General features: G+C 51.6%; 1 protein-coding gene across 1 annotated transcript; it reads right to left on the bottom strand.

The window, feature by feature from the left end:
- Positions 1–1,621: 1,621 nt before the first annotated feature.
- Positions 1,622–25,938, bottom strand: MMP2 (matrix metallopeptidase 2). Its single transcript, XM_015242264.3, has 13 exons — positions 25,433–25,938; positions 22,651–22,877; positions 21,601–21,749; positions 20,373–20,501; positions 19,967–20,140; positions 16,983–17,156; positions 16,004–16,177; positions 13,999–14,154; positions 12,627–12,762; positions 9,051–9,187; positions 7,824–7,983; positions 3,988–4,097; positions 1,622–2,537 (listed from the first exon to the last, which is right to left on the bottom strand). Exons 1-13 carry the CDS (start codon positions 25,586–25,588, stop codon positions 2,434–2,436), a joined length of 1,986 nt encoding a protein of 661 aa, XP_015097750.2. The 5' UTR covers positions 25,589–25,938; the 3' UTR covers positions 1,622–2,433.
- Between the last annotated feature and the right edge of the window lie 420 nt (positions 25,939–26,358).

The following is a 26,358-nucleotide window of genomic DNA, read 5'->3' as shown; positions in this document are numbered from 1 at the left end:
GCGTGCAATCTGTTCCACTCAAAATATGGACTGACAGTGGGGGGATGGTTTTTCAAAGGCAAACTGAGCTGCTATTACTAAAAAAAGACAAAACACCATTCATTGCCCTCTGTGCTGGATGAGGAACCTGGCTTTAAAAAGGGAAGTGAACTTCCACTTCATCCTGAGGAAGTTCAAGGGCCTATATGGACCTATATGGGTTGCGGTGGGAAAAAGGGAGGATGTTCCTAGGACCTGAGACCTGCTGGTCAGACCCTGAGTGCCTGAGAGTCAGATGGAGATGGTGAATAACCTATCTTTACTGATCAGCTGCTCACAGCAGGCTGGAGGCACCATGAGATCTGACTCTTGGTCCTGGGACAGCTGCTCCTTCCAACATATCCACCGTAGAATCACAGACTCTTCCAACCCTACCACATTGCTGTGCAGCGTTCAGCTACTCACTTAACCTCTCTGAGCTTGTATACTCATCTCAGAATGAAAGATCAATTCCTACCTCACAGGGTTGTAGTAACAAGTAAAATAATGCATGAATAGTGTTCATAGAAAAGCATCAAGAAATGGCACCTTCTGGGCATTATGTTGTGGAGCAGAATATTCTCAGTATAACAGAGAACCTTAATAACAATGTATTAAGGTCATGGTACAAGCTTCCCCAGCCTCAAGGTCTTCAGGTAGAGGCTGTCAGACCCTTGTGGCTCTTTAGTACATGAGGCAGTCTCTCCAGAGCCCTCAGGGACCTAAGCCATTGGACAGGCCATAGAAGAGAACTCTGGGCCCAAGGTTACCTCCAGACAGACCTGTCCTCTCCTCGTCCCCTTCCCCAAGAGCCCTATCACGAGAGGCCTGAAGCAATAGTCTACCAGAGCCAGAAGGGGCCTCTGAAATAATTCCAGACCTTTAATTTGTTTTGCAGCAGCTCCAGAATTTTTATCTATATAGGAGGGGATTAAGGATGGGAAGGAGGGGTAAGGAGCTTACCCACTAATAGAAAGCATACACTTCCCTCCCCTAGCTGTGTTTACTTAGGGGACTTCGGGGAAGGTGGAGGGCAATACTGCTGATGGAGATACTCCCCTTTGGCTAAAGCTCCTTCTCTAGGTCGTCTTTGGCCTTGACTCAGGATGTTACCCGATATCTACAGTACCGTGGGCAAATTACTTGTCTCCAGGCCTCAGTTTTCTCATCAATAAAATTTGAGTAATAATGGCCTCTCCCCTTCAGGTTGCTGTAAAGATTAAATAAAGTGATGCATGTGAACTGCCCGGCACACAGTAAGCATTCTGTTAATGGAGCCGGTATTACTGTTGTTCATTGTTATTAGTATTAGAATGCGTGTTGCTGTCAATTATTAAGAATCTGAGACTCAAGAAGGATGGAAACCTTGAACAAGGCCTTGCGATTAAACAGAAAAGCTGCTGTTCGAGGGCTCCTTCCACAGGACAGAGGGACTCCAGCTCACCCACCCCGAGAGTCTCTTGCTGCTTATTTTGGCAGCTCTGACCTTCCCAGATGTCACCTGTTCCCTGCAGGGAGCAGAGACTTAAGACTTTACAAGTTTCTTCTTCTGGCTGGGGTGGGAGCCCCTCTAGGCTCTGCTAAAACAGCCAGCAAACACACGGCCACTCAATTGGTGTCTTTATTCATACTGTTGATGTTTCCCACGGGGAACTGTTGACGGGAGAGGAGGGGAGGGCTGAGCGGGGGCCATGGCTTGATTTTCCTCCATCCAGTGGAGGAAGTAACAGAGGAGGGACATACTAAATAGAACGCACAAGGGAACCATCACTATGTGGACTGAGAGGCATCGTGCAGTGACTTCAGACAACCTGAGCCCTTCTGTCAGGAAATGCAGTTTCAAAGTGGAAAAAGAAAAAAGATCAAAAGAAAAGAACAAAGTGCATCCAAAGCAAACTGCTAATGTAGGGACAGTCCTAAGGCAGCCAGCAGTGAGAAGGCCAGGTGTCTGGGGTGGGGGGGCCACCTGGCCATGCCCTTCTCCCTCAGCCCCATGCCAGGCCAGGCTGTCGGGCCACCAGTGCCCTCTTGAGACAGTCTCTGTTGGATCCCAGGGTGCTGTAAGCCACAGATGGTTGTGGAGGGAGAGGAGCCTGAATGAAGTGTGGCAGCACCAGGGCAGCCCAAGGCAGGGCTGCATTGAGAATATCAAAGCATCTCTTTGGGGGTGGCTCTGGAGGGCTGGTGAAATATGGGAGTGGGGAGGGACACGGGGAGGGGTACAATCAGCACCTTTCCTTGAACACAGGGCAGAGCCACTCTGCGGATTCTTAAATTACCAGGTTGGGGTGAGAATGCTGATTAACTACAGAGCTAGCTGAGGGCTGCCAGGCCCAGCCGGGTCCTTCCCTGGTGCCCAGGGCCCGGTGTGCAGAAAGTGATGGAGAGGCAGGCCCCTGGGGGAGCGGGGCCAGCTCAGCAGCCTAGCCAGTCGGATTTGACGCTTCCGAACTTCACGCTCTTCAGACTTTGGTTCTCCAGCTTCAGGTAATATGCGCCCTTGAAGAAGTAGCTGTGACCTGGGATGAGAAAGAGAAGAGGAATGAGAACGAGAAGAGAAGATATCATGGTACCTGGAAGGTTCCTGAAAGCTTTACGAGTCTGCCTGCCGTAGGGAAGAAGCTTTTACATCACAGAAGACCCTTCTGAGGCCAAACGAAGGGAAATAGCTTGGAACTGAGCTGAGTCTCTGCTTCTTCATCTTTAAGATGTGGATAAAGATACCCCCTCTTAGGCCTTGTGGTGAGGATTAAATGAGATGATAGATGCTATTATTAATATAAATTACAGTACTCCACTGAGCCCAAGCACCAAACTAGGCACTTTCTATTTCCAGGAGGCTGCTAGCCCCATCAAGCCCACAGATGGGTTTTATTTAGCTCACACAAGTTTGTTAACAGTTTTGTCTTGTGTTGAGTTCTGAATAAGTTGCCAACATGTAAACATCTGGAAACATCATACGAAAATACAGACTTCTCGCTTTCTTTTGAAAGAGTTAGAATATCAAATAACTGCTCCCCTGTTCTTGTGGGGCAGCAATCATCAGAAACAGAGAAGCAACGGTCCCCTGAAAACGAGCCATGCACTCCGCAGACCCCACCACTCCCTACTGTCTGTTCTGCCTGCTTCACTCATTTATGCTCCCAGCCTGGACCCTATGGACTTCGGAATTTCTTACTTCTGACATATACGATCTCATTTACTTCCTTTAAAATCCATGCACGTTGTACATGTTCAACAGACGTTTATTTCTGAAGATAATCCTTAACCTAACACCTCACCGTATCCTGCTTTTTCTTGGACATGTAAGACCTTTAGCCTCTGGAGGTCAGGGCCATGTGCTTAGCAGAGGATGGGAACTCAAAAAGCATCTGTGTGGAATTTAATTGAAATATCCTCTAAAAAACCAAACTGGACTCATTTCTAGGACCTCCTAGAAGCCTCCTCAGGAATATGGTTTCCAAGCTCCAAATTCTATCCCTCACTGGTACTGGCCACTTTATTCAGTAAGGGACCAGGGACAACTTGAGCTGATGGGAGATCTTTGCCACATCAGCAGCAGGGCATAACAAAGTTTGTCCCGTCTCAAACGGAGCCATCCTTCTGCTAATGAGAGGCGGTCACAAGGCCTCATACAGAACCCAAAAGGGCCTGGATCAAACCCCAGAATGAATCCACGGCACAGAGCCCGTGTTTCTCACCCCCGGCAGGCCTCCCGCCCTCCCTGCTCCCTGGCTCCAGGCCCTGCAGCTGTGAGGGGCCTTTCTGGGTCTTACTGCCTGGAGCCAGCTGAGTGAGCAGAGGTCAGGGGTCTGGATGTCTTCCCAGCACTGGGCTGAAGAGGCTGGTTTGTTTTCCTGGGGATCTGCATGCCACCCCACACAATGAGGGAGTGTGTGCTTGCAAGGAGCGGGGCCCCAGCCGGGGGCGGGGAGTCCTAGAAAGCGGACAGAGGCCTGGGCAGCTCACCACCGCCCTGCAGGTCCACCACGGCATCCAAGTTATCAGGGATGGCGTTCCAGGCGTCTGCAATGAGCTTGGGGAAGCCAGGATCCATTTTCTTCTTCACTTCATTGTATCTGCAAGGAAACAGCCATGGTGAACCAGCCGGCCTCCCTAAAGGCCAGCACCCCCCGATCCCAACGTGGAAGGGAGGGCCCAGCTGAGGGCTCCTGGGTGAGCACAGGAAACCAGACCTAGCCCTTCGGGGAGGCCAACAACTAGAGCCGAGGGGCGGGGAGTGAGACCTGGGTAAATCCAACGTGACTCCTCACTAATCAGGTGACTGGACAGTCCCATAAAAACAATCTTGTGATTACTGCACTTTTTTCTTTTTAACTTTTTGATTCTAAATTGTCTAACTGCCTGTGGGATCTTTTTCTGAATCTATTCTTCATACTGAATGAGTCCTTTGTAAATATTATGGTATCCGTGACAGTTATAAGTTTTTATGTTCTCATTTTGATGATAATCACATTCCTGGAATTTGTTAACCTTGGATTCAGTAATAAGAAGCTGTCCTCAAAAGGCTTGTTTCTACTGCTAATGTTTAAGCAGTGCGTTAATCACTTTCCATCTACTTTCTCAATCAATTTGGACGTCAATCTTATGACACAATTAATACCCATTTTATAGACCAGAGGCTTAAAAAGGGCACCCAGTTTCTAAGCGGGAGTCCAATCCAGGACTGTCTGGCTCCAGGGTGGCAAGTTGCTCTCTGACACTCAGTTTTACCAGCTGTAAGATGGGCTGTGTTCAATGTATTTAATTAACATATATTTGAAATGAAATAACACATGCGTAGTGCCCGTCCCAGGATCTGGTACTGGGTGGGTATTTGGCAAGTGTTAGTTTCCTACAAGCTATAGTACCAAGAGCACTAGGCTAGGAGCCCAGCGACAGGGTCCTGCCCCATCACTGCCCTTCACTGGGTGGCTCGGACAAGTGTCGCTTCTGCATCTGTCAAGTGGAGTTGATAGTCCACGTCCTGGGCGACGATCTTAGCCGGGACAGTGAGGTCACAATACACTGCATGAGCCCAAGCCCTGTTAGTCACAAGGTGGACTTCCTGTCACTTCAGTCCCAGATGCCGGTCTCAGGGCAAGTCGTTATCCTGGCCCTGCCATTAATTTGTGTAAATACCTTGAGTATTGGTTGGCACAGTCTTCTTCCTGGCTAGCAACATCTCTGTCTTCTTAATTTTTTTGGAGAAATTTTAAAAGGCTGGGGTCATTTTCATTCCTTGGCTCCTCCACTTACACACAATTTATTTATTATTCTGTAAATATTTAATGAGCTCACACTTGTTGCTGGGCATATCAGTCAACAAGATCAAGTCTTGCCCTCACGGTGCTAATTTTCTAGGCAGATCTATGTCTGAATGCCATCCTGAGGACAGCCAAGCGCTCCTCTGCAGGGCCTCACGCTGACTCTCTTCCTCCCTGCAGCCAGCCCGACCACCTCCATCCTGGGTGCCAACAACAGCTTCCCCCGTGAACCTCCTTCTACAGGGGTCTTCCCCCTCTGCCCATCACCCTGAGAACTGCCAGGAAAGCCTTCCTTCATCTCAACTCCATCACGAGACTTCTTACAAAACCTAACATGCTTTCTTGTGACCTGAGGTACCAAAACCAAGTTTCCCAGCTCAAAATTCCAGCAACCCATCCACACCACCCACTGCTGTTTTATTTGTACGTGCTAATCCCTCTTTCACTCACAATATTAAGCTCCCCAAGCAGAATGACTATGTCTTGACCCCCGTTTTCCAGCATCTAAGTAAATGCTTGGCACGTAGAAGATATTGAGTATCCTTCTGTGGGCTTAGTGGAAGCTTCCAGAAGCAAGGGCCGAGCACTCCCTGGCATGAACTAGAGGACGCCCAAGCTGGAAGCAGCTGCTTATCCTCTGTCACTGGGGCGCTCCCTCCTTCTCCAGCAAGGAGGCCTGAGCATCTACACACTTTGGACCAATGTTTCGAGCTTATTAACCACTTCTCTTGGGAAAAAGAGCTGTCTCCTTTCGAAACCCTGCCCAGGACCTGCAATGAATGGTTCAGCTCTGCTGCTTTTAAGGAGGATTCACAGAGCTTCCTCTGTAGAGCAGGCTGTCCATCCCAGATCTAGGCTTTGGGAGGTGTTTGTTGCAGAAAAAAGACTGGGAAGCAGATAACTCTGCCCAAAGCCTGGCAAGGTACCACGGGACCCTGAGCATCCCTCTGCATGCACTTGTGTGTGCACACATACACACACTCACGATTACATGTGGACATGTCTGTCCCCATATGTTTACATTCACAGGGTGTGCCTGGAGGATGATTATAAATATCCTCCCAACACCATGATTCAAAGACACTAGGGTACTGTGACTCTAAGATTCACGTCTCTGTGAGGCTGGCTCTTACTGTGCATGATTCTAAGGTTTGGAGATTTGGGGCGCCAACCATGCCAAGATGCTGTTTTCAGTACGTGTGCATGCCCAGGAGCATTTCTGAGCCTGTGGGCAGAGCGCCTGCTCTGCAGTTTCCTGGCTGACTGTTTTCTTTTTTGAGGCTTGAGATATCAATCAGCTTAAGCTGCTAAGTATCTTAGTGATATGTCTGGAATTCCACTCTGACACGGCAGCCTGGGACATAAACAGCTTCTGAATGCAGGGCAGCTAGGCACAGGGGTGAGGAGGAGATGAGGGAGGAGAGAGAGGCCTTGGGAAGGAAGCAGGATTGTTCCAGGGATGGCAGACACAGGTCCAGATGCAGCCACAGGAGGAGCGTGGGGACACTGCCGGGGAAGGAGGATGACCATTCCTTCCCCACTGACCAAATGACCCTGAAGGTGCAGCGCAGGGGGCCCAGAGCTAGAAGACAGAAGAAGCTGTGACAGTCCTAACTCTGTGGCCAACACACTTGCCTATAAGTAACTTAGACAAGTTATTCAATTTCTTTGGAGCTCAGTTTGCTTATCAAAGGAGTGTGAAGATTTATAATCAAATTCCTAAGGTCTGGGCCCCCTGATCCTTAGCCCTGACCATGGCCTCTCAAAACCAAACCCTTCCCTTTAGCTGGATGAGCTGGAGCAGAGAGCTACCTGCTTCCAAACTGGCACCCTACCAGCCTGCACCCACTGCCACTGGGCCTGTGGCAGACTGGCCAGAGGGTGCCTGCTGCTTCCAGTGGGGCCAGATTTGGATGCTCGCTCCGCGGTCAACACACCCATCAGTCTTCATCATATTTTGCCCTCTGCCATCCCTGCCTCCACCAACCCCATCTCTTGGGATCCCACTATCTCAGGTACAGAGTAGAACAGTGAAGAGCAGCAGGTCATCTGGGAGCCAGAACCCCAGGGTTCAAATCCCAGTCTGTCACGACTTGGCTGTGTGACTTTAAGCTAGATACTTAACCTCTCTGAACCCATTTCCTCACTTATAAAATGGGAATAATAATACCCACCTCGTAAGCCTTTGGAATAGTGTCTGGCACACAGTGTCAGCAGTAGCAGCTGTTCTCTTTATTTTTATTACCTGCTTCTTTAGTGCCTCACCCTAAAATAAGAGGCTCCAGACCAGACAGGCAAGGGTCCAATCAAAAGACTTCTGAGAAAGGATAGGAGTTTAACCAGAATTGTACCAATAACGTGCCTAAGGATGGTTCACCCTTGGTGATATCTTAGAGGGCCCGTAGCTCTGAAAGATTAGAGACCAGAGAGGGGGGTATCCATGGCCCACCAACCTCCAAACGTGACCCAGGAAGCTCGAAGCCACAGTGTCTTCTCCACTTCCATGCAGCTGGCCTCCTCCACACTGCCCTCCCTTACCTCCAGAACTTGTCTCCAGCGAAGATGTATGTCTTCTTGTTCTTGCTCCAGTTAAAGGCAGCATCCACTTTTTGGACATCAGGAGGAAGCCCCAGGCTGGTCAGCGGCTTGGGGTACCCTCGCTCCAGGGTGCTGGCTGAATAGACCCAGTATTCATTCCCTGGGGTGGAAGCGAAGGGCGTGTTGGTGGCAGGTGCTGGAGCCTCTTCCTCCCACCATCCACCTGGCAGGGGAGCCCAATGGGGCTGTTCTCAACAGGAACACAAGTCCTGCTCACTTCCACATTCAATGCCCAGAATCAGGGCTCACATATAAAGTTTTACAAATTGGTTACGGGAGGTACAGGGCCAAGAAAGGCAGTGGGAGTGAGTCCCACCCTGGCTTCACTCACCAAGCCACAGATTCTCAGTGCCATGCCTGCCCTAAGGGGTAGCTTTTTCTAATTTGCACAAAGGTGTCCTGTGGGCCAGCAGTTGCCCTGATCACTCTGGGATGGAGGAGCTGGAGAGCTGGCTGGTGGAACGTGTACCCACGGTGCTGTCTGAGCCTTCAGCTCCTCCAGGAAGCCATCCCTGTGCCCCTACTTCAGCCTCCCTCCCCCATCACAGCCCTTACTGCGCTCCCTCGTTAACAGCCTGGTTTTCTGTCTCTCCCACTAGTTTATGAGCTCCCTGAGAGCAGGGGCTGAATCCCTGGCACACAGCAGGTGCTTGAAAGAAGATTAATGAGCAGGGTTTCCCAAATGCTAGCCAGATGACCCTACCTTGGTGATTTTTCCCACTTACAGAGATTCCTCATCCTATTACTTAACTCTTAACTTAATATTGTGCTTTCCAGGAATTAATTCTTAAGTCTACAGAAATAAATTAAACATTAAAAATGAAAACAAATTGGTATTTAAAAAAAAATTCTAACTAAAATGGGCATCTGCTAAAAGCTCCAGCATTAGACAGGAGTGAGAGACACCAGCACTAAACTGTCATTTTACTTCTAGAGAAGGAATCAGAAGGACTAAAAATAATTAAAAGGCAATTGAAATGTTCGCTCTGTGGGCCAATGCTAGTTGATGCTGGGTGTCTGAACCAGTCTCTCAGATGAATCCCAGGGTTTTGGAGATGATGGTAGAAAGAGTGGGTCGGGAAAGGAGGGGGAACACCCACAGGTGCCCAGGAACAGCAGTGCAGTGCCCCCTGGAGCCGAGGGCCAGGCAGCTCTCCTCCCACACACCTGCAAAGAACACAGCCTTCTCCTCCTGTGGGGCCTCGTACACAGCATCGATCTTTTCCGGGAGCTCAGGCCAGAAAGTGGCCACCAGCAGGGGTCCCATGGGCTTGTCACGTGGCGTCACTGTCCGCCAAATGAACCTGGGCGGGGGAAGGGGACACAGGAAACCACACCTTCACTCTGCAGCTGTAACCACATATGCCTCCCTGAGCCCATTCAGAAACATCCCAGGATGTCTCCCTCGATGGAGGAGCCAAGATCAAAGAACAGCTGGAGAAGGGCTGGAGAATGGGCAGAGCCCTCTGCAAGATGCCAGGGCTGAGAAGCAACCTCTTTGCTTCCTCTCTTGCTCCCTCCTCCAGGAAGCCTTCCTTAACTACCTCTGTCCATACTGTGTTCTCCCTCCTCTGAGCTTCTCAAAATCATCAACACTGAGTGCCCGAACAGTAGTTTGATTGTTTGCTTTTTGCAGTGTCTTATCTTTCCTGCCAGATTAGAAGCCAGTTGAGGTAGGGTCTGATGGCACTCAAAAGCATTTCCTAGGGTTGAAATGATGGATTCATGCATTTGGCAAGAGTAATAAGAGCCGTCGTTCCCTGAGGGCCTACTAAGTGCCAGGCACTTTACGTGGCTTGTAAAATGTAAATGTCACAGTACTATAAATACAATGTGCACTCTCAGTGGTCTACCCTCCCTCTCATCCTTCCTCATAAAACCCCACACTGATGATCGTCCTTCCCCAAAAGTGGACCCAACCCCCATTCTGATGAGTTTAAGCTACCGGTTCTCAAAGTGGGATCACCAGACCAGCATCTGAAACTCATTAGAAATGCAAATTATTGGGCCCCAACTCAGGACCTATGAATCAGACCCTCTGGGCTTGAGGCCTAGTAATCTGTGTTTCAACAAGCCTTCCAGATGGTTCTAACACATGCCAAAGTTTAAGAACCACTGATCCAAGCCTATCAGAGATTAATGTTCCCTGGCAACTGTAATTGATTCGGCGGTGGCCATGTGACCTCGTATTTCACATCTGGAGATCTCTCTCCCTCTCTTCTGCTGGATGTGGGCAAGGAAGTTTACAGCCCCGATTGCCACTGGCAGTCATCGTGTGGCCCTGCCTTAGGACAAAGTCAATACGGAGGACAGAAGTGGACAAAGATTTCACTGAGTCAATGACCTTCTTTCTGCCCCTGGAGGCAGCCCAACCCCTGGACTCTGTACCACGTGGGAGTAATTTCTCTCCGTTGTTTAAGCTGGTTTGAGTTGGGGTTCTCTGTTACTTGCAGCCAAAACATCCTGCTACAGGAAAGCATCACAATCCTTATTTGGCAAATGATGCTCAGAGAGGTAATGGAATTACCGGGATTCAAATCCAGATCTGACTCTGAAGTCTGAGTTTTATTATCCAACAGCATTGCTTTTCTTGTCTCCTCACAATATCTAGCACCAATTTTTGCACGTGGTCAGGGCTGAAATATTTACTGATTAATTCAGCGAACCCATTAAACACTCATCAACATCTTTTTCAAAGAAAAGTGTGATGTGTCAGGCCAGGGATGGCTCCGACTTGGGCCCGGGCTCTGCGCCCTTTCCTAGCTCTGTACTCAGATCTGCATGTGTGGTCAGGATTTCCTTAGGGGGAAGTGCTCCAGACTAAGGATTGTGCTGGGGAGTGGGGCCCCCAGACTCATCTCTTCCCAAGCCCTGTTGGGGGGGGCTGTAGGACAGCACGGACATCTGCTGTTACACATCCTGGTTGGAGCGTTCGTGGCCCGATGGACCTGACTTCTCATTGCATTTTTGAGTCTCAACTCTCTCTGCACTCTTGCGCTCTCCCTACTGGCATCTGCCCCCAGGCACTTAGCCCAGTGCCTGGAGTAGAGGAGGCCCTCTGCAAGAATTTTTGGGACATCTTCCAGCTCCCCCAGGCTTGCTGGTCCACCCGACATAAGCGTGGAACTTTCACATCTCTGCAGCTTTGCTCTTGCAGTTCTCTTGTCTCAAACGTTCCCCACTTGCCAGCCCCACCACTGTCCATCTGAATTAATGTCCTTGCTCCAGTGAGGCTTCCTCTCTGGAACTTTCCTCAGAAAATGAAAGTCGGAAGCGTCCACAGAGCATTTGGTCAATGCCTCTGTGGTCACATTTCTTTCATTCTGCCATGCACGCTGTCAGTCCTGCTTGCTTCTGTTCCCCAAACCAGGCTGGGGGTGCTCAAACACTCATGTGCATCAGAATCACTGAGTGAATTTTCTAAAATGCAGATGCCTGGGACCCATTCCCTGAGACTCGAGTCAGAGGGCCTGGGATGGGGGCGGAAACCCACACTTTTAACACTCACACTCCAGGTGGTTCTGGTGTGGGAGATCCGCTGAGCTCTTTTTGAGAACACTGATCCAGGCAGTAAGTAGCCCCTCCGCCCCCAGCACAACGCCCCCCACCCCCAGCTCCCAGAGCCTAGCAAAGGATTTGGCACAGTCGATGCCAAGTAGTCATTTGTTGATAATAACAGCTAGTATGACTGAGCACACTTAACTCTGTGTCAGGTGTTCTAAGCTCAGCTAATCCTTACAACAGCCCTACGAGACAGGCTGGACTATTAATCCCATTTTAGAGAAGAGGAAATTGAGGTCAAAAGAAGATACACAATTGCCTTGCCTATAATCATGCAACCAGTTAGTAGCAGGTCCAAGATTCTAACCCAGGCAATCCGGCTCCAGAGCCATTCTCTCAACTACTATGCTCTATGAATGAAGGTGCAGATGGACATGTGGATGGATGATAGATGAACTGACGGATATGGGATGATGGATGGAGAGATAATGGATGGATGGGTGGATAATGGATGATAGATGGATAATAGGTAGATGGATGGATGGATGGATGGTTGATGGAGGGATCCTTTAATGCAGTCCTAGATTCTGCCTGCCTCTAGGACAGTTGGGTGGACAGAGTGGGGGCCTTTATTTATAGCATGAAGGACACCACCTGTCTCTACCCTGTGGTTACTTGTTCCCCATACATAGAACATTTGAAGTCAGGGCCATTCCGGGAGAAGGCCTGTGGTAGACAGGATATTTTTCCCAATTCTTTCCTCCATCCCTATTTTAGAAATACACGTCCACGTGTGTTGTCATGTGACTTTGCAGAACCACCCCTTTGAGTGGGCGCTGGGCTTGGCCATATGATTAGCTTCAGCCAGTGGAATATTCTCAAACATGTTGAGAGTGGAGGCTTTACATGTACTTATGTGGTTTGGTCTGGCCTCCCGTGCTTCTGCCATCTGCCACGGGTAGCTGCTAATCCCAGGAGAACGAGGGACATGCAGAGCACCCCTGAGCCCAAACTGTAGCCCAAAGTCAAGATACCTAGTAGACCCACAGACTAGGAGAGAGCCCAGGAAATGCCTGCTGGGGTAGCCACCGAGATCCGGAGACTGTCTGACATGCAGCAAAAATGGTCTAATACAGGTCATCCTGGGAAGCCCCCAGTGGGGTCCTTGAGCAAAGGATGGGGGCAGGATAATGGGGAAGAGGCAGAGGGCAAGGAGGACAGGAAGCCAGCACTCGCACTCACCGGTCCTTGAAGAAGAAGATCTCCCCACGGATCTGAGAGATGCCATCAAAGACAATGTCCTGTTTGCAGATCTCCGGAGTGATGGGGCCCAGTGTGGGGGTGGGGCCAGTGCCAACATCAATGTCGGGGGAAGCCCCTGGGGGAGAACACGTGACCTCAGACCCTCTCCAGCTCCAGGGGTTCTCCTCACAAGGCTGAGTCCCCAGGCTGGACCACCCAACCCGCTGAGGGTCAGAAGGAAGAGTGTTCTGGCCTCAGTGTCAGCCCAAGGAAGGCAAGGAGACAAGGAGTCAAGGAGACGGAACAGAAACCAGAGTCCTGAAGCCCTTTGCCTTTTATAAATGCTTTCCCAGTATTCCCCAAATCCGTCCTCTCCACGTCCCTGGGAGGAAGGCATCATTATAACCCCCATTTCACAGATGAGGAAACCGACGCCCAGAAAGGTAGTATGACCTGCCCAAGGATTCAAACCCAAAGCTTAGATTCATGAGCCCACGAGAGTCCAGGCAGTCAGAGGGAACACGTGGGTCCAGCACTGGGGGTGACACTTTCTCAAGGGTTTACTCCTTCATTCCCTGGGATAACCAGCCACAGTTTAGAGATGAGGAAACTGAGTCTGGAGAGGGAACAATCAGCTCCATCTCTTGCAGCTAGTGAGTGACAGAGGCCGCACTTGAACCCAGAGCCTCTCATTTCCACTGCAGTCCTTTCCCAAGTCTCATGTTCCCGACACTTTGTCACTCCAGGACCACTTTCACCGTTTTGGCTTTATGCAGGTACCATCAGTACCATTATATATTTACTTAAAAAAAAAACAAAAGGAATCACTTCGTAAACTCTGGCCTCATGGCAAGCATTAATAAAAATAAATGGTTTTGGGTACTTGCTGTGTTGATCCTATTTCATGTTAAAAGAATTGCTAGGAAAACCAGAAACTTGCATTCCTGTATCATCAAGATCATTCCACACGCTGGGAAATTCTACCCTGTATTGAGCTAACTCTCCTGGATTCCAAACCTCACCTGGAGGCTTACACCTGGTTGACCTTGGGCCAGAAGGGTTACCTTTCTCAGGCCTCAGCTGACCCACCTAGAAAATGGAGCACTGATTTCTGCTCTGCCCGCCTCGCAGTGTGGCTCTGGGGAGCCCAGAGGGGCTCGGATACTATTGTTATCTGGAAAGGAAGGGGCTGTCCGAGGGCCCCTTGGGGTGTTGCTCTGATATCCCCAGACCAGGTCAACACTCCTGCCTCCTGCCCTGGGCTCCCGCAGTCCTGGATGGATGAATCTGGATGGTTTCACTCCCTGGGCTTCCACTGCCAGCTGTACGACCTCCTCAGACCCCTCCCCAAGACCCCCAGGCTGCAGCGTACCGTAGAGATCTTGAATGCCCTTGATGTCATCATGGGACAGGCGGAAGTTCTTGGTGTAGGTATAAATGGGTGCCATCAGGGCTCCGGGATCCTGTGAGTGCTCCAGCCCCATTGCGTGGCCAAATTCATGGGCTGCCACCAGGAACAGGCTGTACCCTGGGCCGCAGGGAGGGGAGGGAGGGGGACAAGATGAGAGGGATGAGAGATGAGAGAGGAGTCAAGCCTGGCCCCAGCGATGGAGACATTTGAGGACATCCCCATGGTGGTGCTGAGACCCTGGAAGTGGCATGTCCTGATTCTTCCTGCTCCCAAAATTCTGGGGTTAACAGACCACGCCTATTGCTTACAACTAGAGCCAGCCAAAGTCCCCTTGCCCTTTCCAGGTGGGCTGCATGTGTGCTATAAAGGAGAGAACACAGCACTTAAACAAATCTCTACTGAAAGTTCCATTTGTTAAAATTCCTGCTTCCTGGCTTTCTGTGTTTCTCTATAAAGACTAGAGGCAAAACCTGCTCTGAGGGGTATCCAAAGAGGTAAGACAGTGGTGAGAGACTGGCCCCGCGGGTCCACTGTTTCTGCCCCAGGGAAAGCAATAAAAAACTCTCACTTGGAGTAGCTGCCCAGGCTCAGCCACAGACAGCAGGTAAACCCTATGTCACACGCTGTTGTGGCTTGAATCGTGTTCCCCCAAAAGACAGATTCAAGTCCTAACTTGACCGTGACCTTCTTTGGAAATAGCATCTCTGCAGATAAGTTAGGATGTAAGTGAAAATGAAGCCATCCTGGAGTAGGGTGGACCCTTAAGGACCCATGTTCTTATCAGGAGAGATGCATAGGGATGAACACATATGGCCAGGTAACAATGGACGGATGTGGCCTTACTGACACCTTGATTTTAGACTTCTAGGTGACTCCCTAAGGACAAGAGATACATTTCCACTGTTTTAAGCCACCTGGTTTGTGGTACTGTGTTCTGCCGGCCCCAGGAAACTAATATGCACCCAGGGTGCACCCAGCCAGCTTTGGAGCCTTAAACCATTCCAGCAGGTGAAACATCCCACCTTAGGGAGAGGCTGGAGCAGAGCAGGTAAAATCAGGACATTTCCTAGCATGGCATTTGGCGGAGGGTAAGAAAAACTCCTTTGACACAACATTCAATATATGTAAAATAAATAAATACATAAAATTAAAAAATAAGTAAGTAAAACCTCCTTTGGTCAGCCTCTATCAGTTGGCATTCTTCAAGTTCCATCTCATTGGGAGTTAAAAAAGAAAAAAAGGAACATAAGGATGGGCCGACCTAATTCTGGCCGGCCAGGGACCAGTGCACTCACCTGGCCATCTGGAGCTCTGAGCCCAATGACACTGGGTCCTGCAGACTAGAGTGGGCACAGTCCCCCACAAGGACCCTGCTCACTGCACTGACCACACAGTACGGTCATGGCCTGTCTCCTGGACACTCTTTCACTCCAGCCTATGAGTCCTGGAGGGCAGGGAGCCGCCCCAGGCAGCTGTGTTTTCAGCACCTGACACTGACAAGGACTCCTCCATTCACAATTTGGCAAAGGATGGTGTGGATGGGGTGGATGGGGCAGGGAGGGTGGGCTCTGGGGGCTCGCCTGTGCTATGTGGAGGGTGGGGGTGGGGCAAGGATGAGGCTCCTCCCATTTTCTTCTCTTTTCCTGCCCAGGGTTCCTGCGCCCAGCACCGAGACATTTTCGGCAGTGACAGCCCCACCTGGAGGGGTGGAGAGATGGAAAGAAAGCAGCATCTCCTCGGGAAAGCTCCTTTCCATGCAGGAAGCGGGTACTGGGATGGATGGGGTCTTATTTTGGAGGCCATGTCTCCATCTCACGTCTAAGCAGGGGACGGGTCTCCCCTGGAATGGGCAGCATCTCTACCAGGGTGGGTGGGCATCTGGGAGGCAGTGTCTATGCCCGTGGTGGGTGGGGACTCTGGAAGATTTGGGGTGTGCGGTGCCTCTGCCCATGGCCAGGGCCTGTACCTTGGTCAGGGCAGAAGCCCCACTTGCGGTCATCGTCGTAGTTGGCCGTGGTTGCGCACCACAGCTTCCCGTCACTGCGGCCAGCGCTGGTGCAGCTCTCATGCTTGTTGCCCAGGAAGGTGAAGGGGAAGACACAGGGGGCGCCTTCCGAGTTCCCGCCGACAGTGGACATGGCTGTGGGGTTAGGGACATGCGTCAGAGGGCAGCGAGGGGTCTGAGGCCACCACCGGGGAACGACACGATATGGATAATAAAACAAGCTTAGCAAGTACTTGCTCAGCTCAGGGAACTGGATCAAATGCTTTGTACACCTTTCACCCCGCCGGCCCTCCACAGCAACCCTGTGCATATTCTCCCCCCAGTTTCAAGGACGGGGAGCCTGGAGCTCAGAGAGATGAAGTAACTTGCCCGAGAGGATACTACTGGGAAGTGGCAGGGCTGGGATTCAAACCCAGGCAGCCAGATTCCTGAGCTTTAATTAGCCACCCATGGATGGGGCCACAGGGGCCAGAGGCAAAGGGAGCTGGGCAGAGCTGATGATGGCAACACACTTGCCTAGGGCAGGAGACCCATCACAGACAGTCCTGCGGAAGGCCTACCTGTGTCTCCTGCAGAGAGCAGGTGCTCAGTAAATACCTGTTGGAGGGAGGGAGGAGGAAGGGAGTCCTCACTGAAAAAGAGACTAAAAAACTGAGATACAGAGTAAGACAAAGAAAGGCTGGGAAGAGAGACTTTGAGGTTGGAAAGAGGAAGAGACCACTGTCAGGGGGCCTGAAAGAAGGTGGGTCACTCAGAGAGGGTCCTGGGCGGGACTGACATCAGGCATCACCAATTCGGCCGAAATGGCCTTTGGTGCCCAACGTCTGTGCTGTAGCAGCTGCTAAGTGTCCTGCCTAGCACCTCTGTCCTGGGGAAAGGGGGTGAGGAGGGGGCTATCAGCGGTTTTCTACCAGAGGGCAGGGAGAAGCATGACACCCACCAGTCTCGGGGCAGAAGCCGTACTTCTTGTCGCGGTCGTAGTCCTCAGTGGTACCGCACCAGCGGTAGCCGTCAGTACGGCCCTCCGTGGTACAGCTGTCATAGGATGTGCCCTGGAAGCGGAATGGGAACTTGCAGGGCTGACCGTCGGCGTTGCCACCCATAGTGAACAAGGCTGGGGGGAGGAAAGAGCGAATGTGAGAGATACCACCCACCTGCCCATCCCTGGACACCTGCGTGGGCACAGAGCTGGCTGGCTCCCCACCTGCAGGCTCACACCAGGGAAGTTGTAGCATTGGTAAAATATTAAAAAACATCTACACGGGTTGGCGACTTGCTGCTTCTCTGAGCTGCAATGGGTAACTACCCCTACCTCCCTGGCCAACCCCATTCTTCCTGTGGGAATTGATGGACCCCACCCCACCCCAGCAATACAACAGTTAACACTTGGCACCCAGCAGGGGGCCTCCAGACTCTGCCTCAGCCCCAGTCCACTCTTGTGCCCCTACATCCACAGTGGGCAGGAGAGCAAGAGCCTCTCCATTTGACAGACAGGGAAACTGGGGTTCGGAGAAAGCTGATTCTGGAACTGCTCATGGTCACAGAAACAGGAAAATTGGATGAGAGCTGTAACTGAAAACTACAGAACACCCTCATCTCACCCTCTCCCTGGCTCACTCTCTGTCACACATGCGCGTGCGCACACACAGAGAAAGCTTCACTTCCTTTCAACCTCCCCCACCACCACCTTCCTGGATGCTGTGGTCCCTGCAGGAGGGAGAGGAGGGGGAGGGAGGGAGGAGGAGAAGGTGGTATCTTTGGGAACCTTTTAACACACACCCAGGCTCCCACTCTGACATGCACCATGATTGGAGAGTTCAGGGGAGAGAGGAGGATTAAGAGTCTGGGCTTGTCTGTCTTGGGTTCTCCCCCTGCTCCCCCGTACCCTCATCCACCCCAAAGCTACAAAATGGTGCATCTCTTGATTTGCCAACTCGCAAAACCACAAGTGCGTAACAAGGACCATCTGTGCACAACGGAGCCAGAGGTGACCTCACCAGCCCCCATTAACTCCATCATGGCCAGAAGACAGCCTGGTCCCTGGCCCCCCACCACAGGTCTCGGGGCCCCACACCCTCACTGCTCCTCTCTTCCCACCCCAGCGACCTTCTCCTGCTACACCAAGAACAACGGGACTAAAGGAGGAGGCAACACTGAGGTCAGTTGCCTTGGTAGCCTCAAAGTGGGAAAGGCAAAGTGTTAACCTCGATGGAGACCAGTCTCCGCCTCTGGCCTCCCAACAGCTGCACTTCTACCACCCAGGAAGCCCCTATCTCTCCTCAGATCCTGCCCCCAAAGGGATGGAGAGAGGCAGACACTGACTCAGCAGTCAGGAGGGGCTGAGTAACCAGCACCTCTGCCGCAAGACCCAAACACGTGCATGTCGTGCGAACTTGCATCTGGCTAAAGACCAAGTAAATGGCTAATGTCCAGAGCAGGGAAAAACCCTTCCCAAACTTACAAATTACATCTGCTCCCATTTCTATTAACAAAACATTCAGTTCTGATCACAGGGGTTGATACGTGGGAGGGTTAACGCCACCTGAAACCCTACTGGGAAATGCAAGACATATGAAATATATTTGTTTTTAAATATTGCTGACTTTCTGGTCAGTGCTTTGAACTCTTACTTAATACAAAGCATTGCGTGAGCTTTGGTACTAAAAGTGTAAACAGGAGCACAGTTAATTCACTCTTTGTTTCTTTCCCTCTGTCAGCATGGCTGGTGCTCAGGGTTCAGTAAAGTCAGAGAGATTCACAAACATGTAAAACTACAGCCAAGAAGACAGAGGAATCTATATATCCGTAGATCAAGTGGTCTTTATGAGATGGGGAAGAAAAAAGTATTTTAAAAAATTTCAAATTTTCTCCCATTTTCCCCACATTTTCTGGGCTTTCAATCTGGAGAATCATTAAACACAGTGACTTGATCAAGTATGAAGTTGTATGTGCTGTCTTTTTATGATTTTTGAAGTGTCAAGGGTGTACTAAAAAAGGATTGAGTGTGTATTTCATACCCTTACTCCTTTGAAAAACTACTTCCTCTACATGGCTTCAAAATATATGAAAATCTTGTCTCAGGCATTGACAAAAACACACACACAAATACTGTCAAACCTAATGCCTTTGTCAAGACACAGAGATGCAGACACAAGCAAAGATAGATGGAGACCAAGAAAGGGAGAGGCAGATGGAACAGCCCTCGTGCCCAGACACACACACACACACACACACACACAGAGTCAGCATGACAATCAGGAGTAATGGCTGAAACTCCTGGGGTCAGTGTCCCCAAGCCAGGTTGGGTACCAACCTCTGTGTCTGAGTCTTGCCTCCCATTCCACTGCTAGGCTTCTGATCCATCCCTAAGCTTCTACTCATGCCCTTGAACCCCTAATCCTACTAGAGTGAAGAGAGTGATTCTGAAGAGAACCATTGGGCATTTTAATCATTCTAAGTTCATTCTTTTTTTTTTAACTCATTTTTAAAATTTTTTATTTTATTTTTACATTGGGGGGGAGGGGTAATTTATTCATTTATTTGCTTGTTTATTTTTAGAGGAGGTACTGGAGATTGAACCCAGGACCTCGTGCATACTAACCATTCACTCTACCACTTGAGCTACACCCCCCCCCCATTCTAAGTTAATTCTAATGCATGTTAGAAAAAAATAATTAGCACGTCAAACCTGCTATTTGAAAAATATTATGGCTAATGGCGAAACTTAAAAAAGGGAATTGGTTTAATCAAAGTATTAAGTGAATCATCGCACAGATGAGAGGGACAGTGATGGCTCAAATTGGGACGTGGGGCCTGGAGGACGTTGTGGGGATGCTGGCTGAGTGGCAGTGCCAAGCATGGGGAGTGTGGAGGCCGGGAAGAGGGAGCCTGGGATGGAAAGCCTGGGGGCGCGTGGACGCTCACCTTCATGAGGGCAGAAGCCGTACTTGCCATCCTTGTCAAAGTTGTAGGTGGTGGAGCACCAGAGGAAGCCGTCGCTGCGGCCCGTGTCCGTGCAGCTGGTGTACTCTTTGCCGTTGAACAGGAAGGGGAACTTGCAATACTCCCCGTCGGCGTTCCCATACTTCACGCGGACCACTGAGGGGCCACACAGGGTGGAGGGTCAGCCTCTCCAGGCCTTTCTTTGGAGACTATGAGTCTCACTCACCCGGGTGTGTGACCTCCCTCCTCCTCCCATCTCTCTGGTCCCATCAGAGTAGATGGAAGGGCCCAAGGTAGCCAGGGAAGCCACAGTCCTTGTTGCTAGGTGACAGGGAGGCATGCCGAGGACCGGGGAGGAGGCTTGGGATGCGGACGGTCACTTTCTTACCTTGCCCTTCCCCCAGGGTCCACAGCTCATCGTCATCAAAGTGGGAGTCTCCCCCAACGCCAGGGCCAGGGGCGAAGGCGTGAGCCAGGAGCCCATCTTTGCCATCAAAGGGGTATCCATCTCCATGCTCTGAAACACACTGGCTCTCAGCTTCTAGCTGCCCAGGCTGGGCACTGAAACCCAGCGATATCGCACCCCCGGTTGGGGCACGTTAGCCCACCCCCTAGCATCTGTCCCCATCCCCAGTCCCAGCTGGGTTATCCAGGACTGGGGACAGAATGAGTCAACAGAGTTGCTGACTTGATTGTTGCCATCCTACGGTCTACACCACTCCAAGTCTACACTACTTCATTGTCTACACTACTGCCAATGACACCATACCTACTCACATATCTACACTGCCACACCAGTGTCCTCAGCACCCATCCTCCTATCCTCATTGTCCCCAGTGTCTAAACCATCTACACTCACGCCCACGCTGCTCTCTTAGCCGTATCACCTACCTTCATGTCATCACCAATACTATCACCAACACCCACAGCACTAACCCTCGAAACCCCTTTGCCCCCCAGGGCCACCCCACCTACCCACATCTACATTGTCTCCTGTGCCTATGACACTTACCCTTGTCACATACTACTCAGTATGTCTACACTGCCTACCTACATGTCTACACTACTGCCAGTGTTCCCACCACCAGCCAGCATGGCGCCCCTGACCCTGGGTTCTATTCCACTTACTTTCAAGTCTACCCTGCTCCATAGTATCTGACCCACTCTCGTATCAGGGTTCCTTGGCGTCTACCAGTGTTATCCAACAGAACGTCCCGCGTGATGGGAACATGCTTTGTCCAGTTTAACAGGCACTAGCCTCACGTGGCTCCTGAGCACTAGAAATGTGGCTAGTGTGACCACAAAACTGAATTTTAAATTTTATTTAATTTTAGCTAATTTAGAAGCCAGTAGCCCTATGAACCCAAGGGCTATCATATTGGACAGTGAGGACAGACCACTGCTTTCTGGTTCACACTGCCTCCGGGGAATACCCAGGGTCACATCCTCGCCTTCACATTCATGCGGCAGACGCTAGTCTGCTCCCATCCACACCACTCCAGTGTTTACATCTCTGCCCTCCTAGCTAAGCTGGAAAGGAGCCTCCTGTGCCTCTTTAATGTCCAGATCACCCCTGTCTCTACACTAGTCCCCCTGCTGGCCCCTCTTCTGCCTACCCCAGCGGCCAAAGTTGATCATGATGTCAGCCTCTCCATCATGGATCCGAGAAAACCGCAGTGGGGTCACATCACTCCAGACTTGGAAGGCACGAGCGAAGGCATCATCCACTGTCTCGGGGTCCAGATCAGGGGTGTAGCCAATGATCCTGGAGGTGGTAGAAACGCGTATGAGCGTGTACGGCTGCGCCTATGCACGCGATTGTGTGCGTGTGTGCAAGTGTGTGTATATGCAATTGTGTGTGAGCCTGCATGACTGTGCACAAGGGTGGGCGCATGTGCACAGATGTGCAAGCGTGTGCGTATGTGTGAGGGTACATGGGTTTGTGTGCACGAGTGTGTGCATGTGAGTGTGTCTGCACACGCAGGTGCATGTGTGTGCATGTAGAGCAGAGCTCGCTGGGAGAAGAGCCCACCCAGAATGCCTTGAGGGCCCATGAAGTCTTAGATCAGCCCGGATCCGTCCTAGCAGTCTCTGCATTCCGGGGGGCTGGTGGGGAGGGAAGGGGTATAGATAGTGAATTACGGGACACAGCAGAGATCTCATGCTTGGAATCCAGCACTAGTCATTCAGCACAGAGCTCTCAGCCCAGTTAACAGCCAATTATAACAACTCTATAATATTAAACCTAATTAGCAACTGATCAAGTTCGCTTTACCTGCCCCATGACCCCACCTACCAGTAGTAGTGACTAGTGTTTATTACACTCTTACTAAACGCCGGACACCGTGAAAGCCCTTTACGTACGTGATCCAGTTCCCAACCAACCTACGAGGAAGGTTTTGCTTTAACCCCATTTTGTAGATTGGAAAACCAAGGCTCAGCAGACTGAAAAGGAAGCAGCCCAATGCCCCAAAGCCGGTAAGTGTGAGATTCAAGTCCTGGTCTGTCCGACGCCTGTTCCTAAAGCACTTTGTACGCAGACTCCTTAAAATGTCTCGCCCTCCCAAGATACCTCCTGGGTCCCTGGAGTGGGGAGAGGGCAACGCCCAACGAGACGCAGTGTCCCTTGCCCCGGGGCCCCGCCTCCCGCAGCCCTGCCCTGGTACCTGTAAGTGACTTGGTTCTTGTCCCACTTGGGCTTGCGGGGGAAGAAGTTGTAGTTGGCCACGTCGGGGTTGCCACAGCGCGGCTTCCGCATGGTCTCGATGGTGTTCTGGTCGAGCTCGCCTGTCTGGGGCAGCCCGAAGAACTTCTGCATCTTCTTCAGTGTGTCCTTCAGCACAAACAGGTTACAACTCTCCTTGGGGCAGCCGTAGAAGGTGTTCAGGTATTGCTGGAAGAAACAAGCACCCCGAGGCAAGCAGCCACGTTAGGATGGTACAGTATAGACCAAAGGAGTCACAAACGCAAGGGCACTGGGTGGAGCCCTGGGTTACCCCACTAGCTGAGTGGCATAAAAGGTGAAGGGGGCATGGTTTGGGAGCACAAGTTGGGTGCTTACTATATGCCCAGGCACAGATGTCAGCAAGTATTAACTTATTTAATTTAATGCTCACAGCAACTCTACAGTGTTGACATTATTACTATCTCCATCATACAGAGGAAACTAAAGCAGAGAGGTTAAGAAACTTGCCTAAGATCACACAGCTCACAGAGGGCAGAACTGAACTCGAACCTGAGAAGTCTGGCTCCAGGAACTGTACCCTTTACCACCCCATCTCCTTCCATCAACTCTTTTAATCCAACAAACTGCTGATGACATAGGGATGATTTTCCTCACTTTTCTTATAAGGAGATTCAAAGGCTATGTGAGTCGACTTCAGCAACAGACAGACCTGGGTTCAAATCCTGGATCTAACATTTCCCAAAAGAAAACAGTCCTGTCCTTCGGGTACTGTGCAGCCAGCTCAGCCCAAACTGAGGCCACAATCAAACAGGCCCCTGCAGGGGAGCGGGGACCAGTCAGCTAGCTCATTTATTTGTTCAACAAATACTTTTTGACACTTCCAAGGTGCCACGCCCTGTGCTAGTGCTGGTGGGGGTCAAGTGGTGTGCACAACAGACGTTTCTAGTCTCTAGGGTTTGAATCCCAGTGTGGGGAGGCTGAAGGACCAAATAAATGCAAAATTAATTATGTGATAGAAACGGCAGAAGGAGCCAGGAAATCTTATCACTGGCATCATAATCTTGCTTCAGAGGGTAGTTAGGAAAAGGGAAATAGAGGTGCAATAATAATAATAGTAGTTGTTGTTATAATGACAAATGATTATTGAGTGTTTACCATGTCTCAGGTGCCCTTCAAAGTGTCTAAGACTACCTCTCCTTTAACCCTGAAACAGGCACCATTTTTACCCTCAGTTTGCAGAAGAAGCCAAAACTGAGAAGTTAAGTCACTTGCTCCAGATTTACCGGGCCAGTTAATCAGTGCACCCACTGATCTGAAGCCAGGCAGTCTAAGTCTAGAGCCTGGTTTCTCAAACCCCCCCCACTGCACTGCCCCTGGGCTCCATGGACTTCCGTATGCTGTAGAGGGTATATGGGAACCCAGTGCTCCAAAGCTGCTCCCTCACTCTCACCCCCAGTCCCATCATTAGGCAGACCAGCTCCAGACCCGTGAGAAAAGTAGCCCTCTAAACGTGTACGGTCTCCTAACCTATTTATCCAGAAAGGGCAGAGACCTAGATGCTGGAAAAGTGGCAAGGGTACTGTCACAGCCTGACAAGTGGTTCCCTGGGTGGGTCCGGCTGCAGGAGGGTAAGGGCTTTGAAGGAGAACCGGGCTGGAAGGAACATCTTGAGGGGTCCCCAGACCCAGGCCTTTCGGCTGCCCCCATCCCTGCTAGTGCAACGCCGTGGCCAGAATGCCCCTCAGGCCAGGAGCGCCCGCGCGCTCTCGCAAAACAACACACGAGCCGCAGCTCGGAGACCCGCCAGGAGGGAGGGCTCCCTGGCGGCTCTCCGACCCAAGCCCAGCTCGGTCCGCCCCCGCCCCACGCGCCGGAGCCCTCGTGCTGGCCCTCCCTCCGCCCTGCCCGCCAGTTCTCTCTGTCCTCCGACCCCTTTGGAGAAGTTCGAGGAAACTTTCCAAGATCTAACCCTTGACCCTCTTTGACCAATTTGTTCACTGAACCATTCGAAAAAGATGCGCCGTCCGCGTCCCTCCAGCTCCAAATATTCGCCAAAAATGGCCAGTAGAGAGGTTTGTCCAAGGCCCCTCTCCAGATGTGTGCCAAAGGTCCCAGATGTTTGCCAAGTCCCGTTCTGCCCAGAGCACTCACGCTCGTGTGTGCGAAAATTTATCCAACTCATGTGCCAAAAGACCCTCTCCCCTAAATCCTACTAGGGTTTAAAGGATCCGCTACCATATGCAAGACACCCCTTTGGGCTTTTTGCCAAAGGCCTACCAGCACTCTGTCCAAGGGCCTGGTTAGTCAACCCTCCAGATGTGTCCAAAAGTTGTTTACAAAGTCGCCCCCTTTGCAAAATCTCAGATACTAGACAATGTCCTTGTTATTTGCTAAAGGGGCCCTTTCCAGGGGTTTGCCAAAGCACTCCCTTCCCCGCCCCCGCTGGCGGCTCGCCCCCCTGCTGGGTCCTGAAAGTTGCCAAGTTTTTTATCAAAGGCCTTCCCCTCTTACTAAAGTTCCCCTGAGGTTTGCCAAAGAGATCCCTCCTTCTGCTGGCCAAGGACCACCCCAGGCTGTTTTCTGAAGCCCATCCCCCACGCTGTGCGCCCACCCTGGGGATGGGGGGAGGAGTGGGGGAGGGGTGGCGGGAAGACCCCCCCCTCCCCCGCCAGCCTCCGGAGGTGGGGTGGTGGGAAGTCCCTCATCCTCCACCTCCTAAGTTTGTCTAAACTTGGCTGGATGAGGCCAGCACAGCAACTCACCACAGCCAACTCTTTGTCCGTTTTGGGGGCGACATCTCCAGGGAACTTGATGATGGGCGACGGCGCGGCGGCGGCGCGGCCCAACAGGCAGCCCAGGACGCAGAGCGCCCGCAGGGGGCTGGAGAGCGCGCCCCGGGCCACTCGCGCCTTGGTCATTGCGCTCCCGGGCCCCGCGCGTCGCCCGGGGGTGGCTGGCTCGGTGCGTGCGGCCGCGTCGCCGCCTGGCTGGCGCCTGCTCCGCCGCGCAGCGCTGCGCTCCGAGAGGCTACTTGACTCGGTGGTTTAGGCTTCGCCCGCCTCAGCGGCGCATGGTCCGGCCCCCGCGTCCCAGCCCGCGCCGCGCAGCCTGCTCTCGCCGGTCCTGGCAAAGCCTTTGTATGTTTAAAGCCCCAGATGCGCAGCCTCCAGCCACCGCCTGAGGAAGTCTGGATGCAGCGGAAACTAGGGAGGGCAGCAGCCAGATGTGGCCGGCTGGGCTGGGAGGGCGCTGGCAGTGTGGCGGCTGGGAGAGAGGGGCCGCTCAGGCCCGCCCCTCTCCGCCCCCTTCCCCCTCTCGCCCTCCTCCTCTTTTCTCCTCTCTTCCTTTCTCCGCCTTTCCCCCCTCGGCTGCAAGCACCAGCAGGGCTGGACCGCCCAACCTCTATTCCGCAATCCAGGCGCGAAACCTAAGGACCCCCTGTGGGGAAACATCTGGCGCGTGCACTCTAGGCTCTTGACCTCCTGAGCCTGGAGAGCAGCGGATCTTGGAGTGACTTGCAGGGGCAGGACTGCGGGCACTCCGGCCACTCCCAGGGGCATGGGTCAGAGATGGAGGGGAAGGGTCAGAAACAGATGATCAGCTGCACTGATGGATGGATTGTCAGAGAAAGAGATTTTAGATGATTAGAGATGGAGACAGAGAGAGATGGACAGAAATGGAAGGAGAG

Source organism: Vicugna pacos, chromosome 9 (assembly GCF_048564905.1).
Source record: "Vicugna pacos chromosome 9, VicPac4, whole genome shotgun sequence".
In the NCBI taxonomy this organism is placed as follows: Eukaryota; Metazoa; Chordata; class Mammalia; order Artiodactyla; family Camelidae; genus Vicugna; species Vicugna pacos.
This window is presented reverse-complemented; position numbering and strand designations above follow the sequence as displayed.